This window comes from Austrofundulus limnaeus, unplaced genomic scaffold, assembly GCF_001266775.1.
Source record: "Austrofundulus limnaeus strain Quisiro unplaced genomic scaffold, Austrofundulus_limnaeus-1.0 Scaffold570, whole genome shotgun sequence".
Lineage (NCBI taxonomy): Eukaryota > Metazoa > Chordata > Actinopteri > Cyprinodontiformes > Rivulidae > Austrofundulus > Austrofundulus limnaeus.
Window position 1 is genome coordinate 173,809 of NW_013952972.1, and position 2,216 is coordinate 176,024.

Sequence of the window (2,216 nt, forward strand, 5' to 3'; positions counted from 1 at the left end):
ATTGTTAATCATGTGGATGTAATTGTTAATCATGTGGATGTAATTGTTAATCATGTGGATGTAATAATTGTTAATCATGTGGATGTAATAATTGTTAATCATGTGGATGTAATAATTGTTAATAATGTGGATGTAATAATTGTTAGTCATGTGGATGTAATAATTGTTAATCATGTGGATGTAATAGTTGTTAATCGTGCTGTGAACAATAATCATTTTCACATCATGAACAGTTTCTCTCTACACAAGGTCCTAACTGTCAGAACCGGGCTTGGACACTTGTAACAACCCTTCTGGTTTGATAAAGTTGGCTTGTTTCATTGAAAGAAAACAAACTAAAAACTGGATCTGAACAATTAGAGATTTGTTCTGACCTGCTGTCTGTTCTTGTTGCTCCACAGCTTCTGGTTCTGATCTCTGCACAGAGTTCGGGAACATCTCCTCCACTGTAGAGTCTGTTTCTGCTTTCAGGTCCAGTTTCTGCACAGAACCATCAACAGGTCAGTCCACAGCCTCTCAGATTGGTTTGGTAACTGGTTTTGCTAACTGCTGTAGCTTGCTGGACACGCTTGTTTCATAACAGTGCTCAACATAAATGATTGACAGGTGTTAAATCTCTGGTAAACAAGCTGTGGCTCATTGAGTTAGCTGTTAAATGAAATTTATAACAAACTGATGACATCTTAGTTTTAAAAAACAAAGAGAGAGGGAGGATCACATTGCTTCCTTGAGAGACTGACATGTAAGTCATTTAGTCTTTGAATTAATGACTCATTAAATCATTAATAGGTCATTGAGTCTTTGTATCAAAAAGTCATTTAATCTTTGTAATAATGATTGAGTCTTTGAATCAATGAGTCAGTGAGTCTTTTTTTTAATGAGTCATTGAGTCTGTCTAATGATGAATCATTAAGTCATTGAATCTTTGTAGTGATGACTGCGTCTTTGAATCAATGAGTCATCTAGTCATTGTATTATTGAGTCAGTGAGTCTTTTTATTAATGATTCATTGAGTCTGTATAGTGATGAATCATTAAGTCATTGAATCTTTGTAATAATGAGTCATTAAGTCTTTGTAATAATGAGTCAGTGAGTCTTTATATTAGTCATTGAATCTTTGAACTAATGAGTCATTGAATCTTTGAGTCATTGAGTCTTTATATTAGTCATTGAGTCTTTGAACTAATGAGTCATTGAGTCTTTATATTAGTCATTGAGTCTTTGAACTAATGAGTCATTGAGTTTTTGAACTAATGAGTCATCGAATCTTTGTAATGACTCACCGAGTCTTTGTAATAATGAATAATTGAGTCCTTGTAATAATGAGTCAGTGAGTCTTTGTGTGATAATGAGTCAGTGAGTCTTTGTGTGATAATGAGTCAGTGAGTCTTTGTAATAATGAGTCAGTGATACTTTGTAATGAGTCATTGAGTCTTACACTGGCAGGTTTCCTCCGGTTACAGGCTTTGTGTCTCAGGCCCAGCTTGTGTTTGGCAGCAGAGTTGTCCAAACAGCCGAAAGGACTGGCCGGCTGGCTGAAGTCTCCAGGAACCACCAGGGGGCTCATGGCTCTGCTGGAGGCTGCACAAGACAGCTGGGGGGCACAGACAGAAGGTTTCACCCAAACAGAAAATACTTCAGAAAACTTGTCTATTAACTGTCTGCTTTAGAACCGGGTCCACACAGAACCACTCATCCTGCAGACTTCAGTCTAAGTAAATCCTCTGCAGTTCAAGCATTTTTGACTGAAAAACGCCGAAGTTTCGGTTGACCCATGAAGGCAGCCGATAACGAGTGCAGAGGAAACATCCTCATCAGGAAGAGAGAGGCGGTCCAGCTGCACAAATACAACCCGTCCTTATCAGCAGGACCAACGTGGACTCAGTCTGCAGCCTCTGGCAGACATCTGTTCAGTTTCAGTCCAGAGAAACTCCCTCTTCTCTGATCGGCCTGCAGACAGACAGAGTCTGACGGAGCGAGACACGCTGAAGTTCATTCTGTTTAAAAAAATAAAAACTTAAAAATAAAAGTTTTTAAAGTCGACGTTTGATTTAAGGTCAGGGAGACATGAAGGAATGTAACGTCCTCCTGCAGCGTAGGCTGGACGGGCGTGTCGGGTCAGAATCTGAGCACTGGTACTGCAGGCAGACATGCTGACTGCAACGTAACCATTGGAATGTACACACACACACACACACACACACACACACACACAC

General features: G+C 39.4%; 1 protein-coding gene across 1 annotated transcript in view; it reads right to left on the minus strand.

The window, feature by feature from the left end:
- zgc:66433 (uncharacterized protein KIAA1211) overlaps positions 1-2,216 on the minus strand; it is a 69,157-nt gene that overhangs the window by 21,350 nt on the left and 45,591 nt on the right. Inside the window, exons 7-8 of the mRNA XM_014026586.1 lie at positions 1,439-1,594; positions 375-480 (exon numbers count right to left, since the gene is read on the minus strand). Coding sequence (XP_013882040.1) covers positions 375-480; positions 1,439-1,594 — 262 coding nt within the window. The remainder of the gene's footprint in view (positions 1-374; positions 481-1,438; positions 1,595-2,216) is intronic.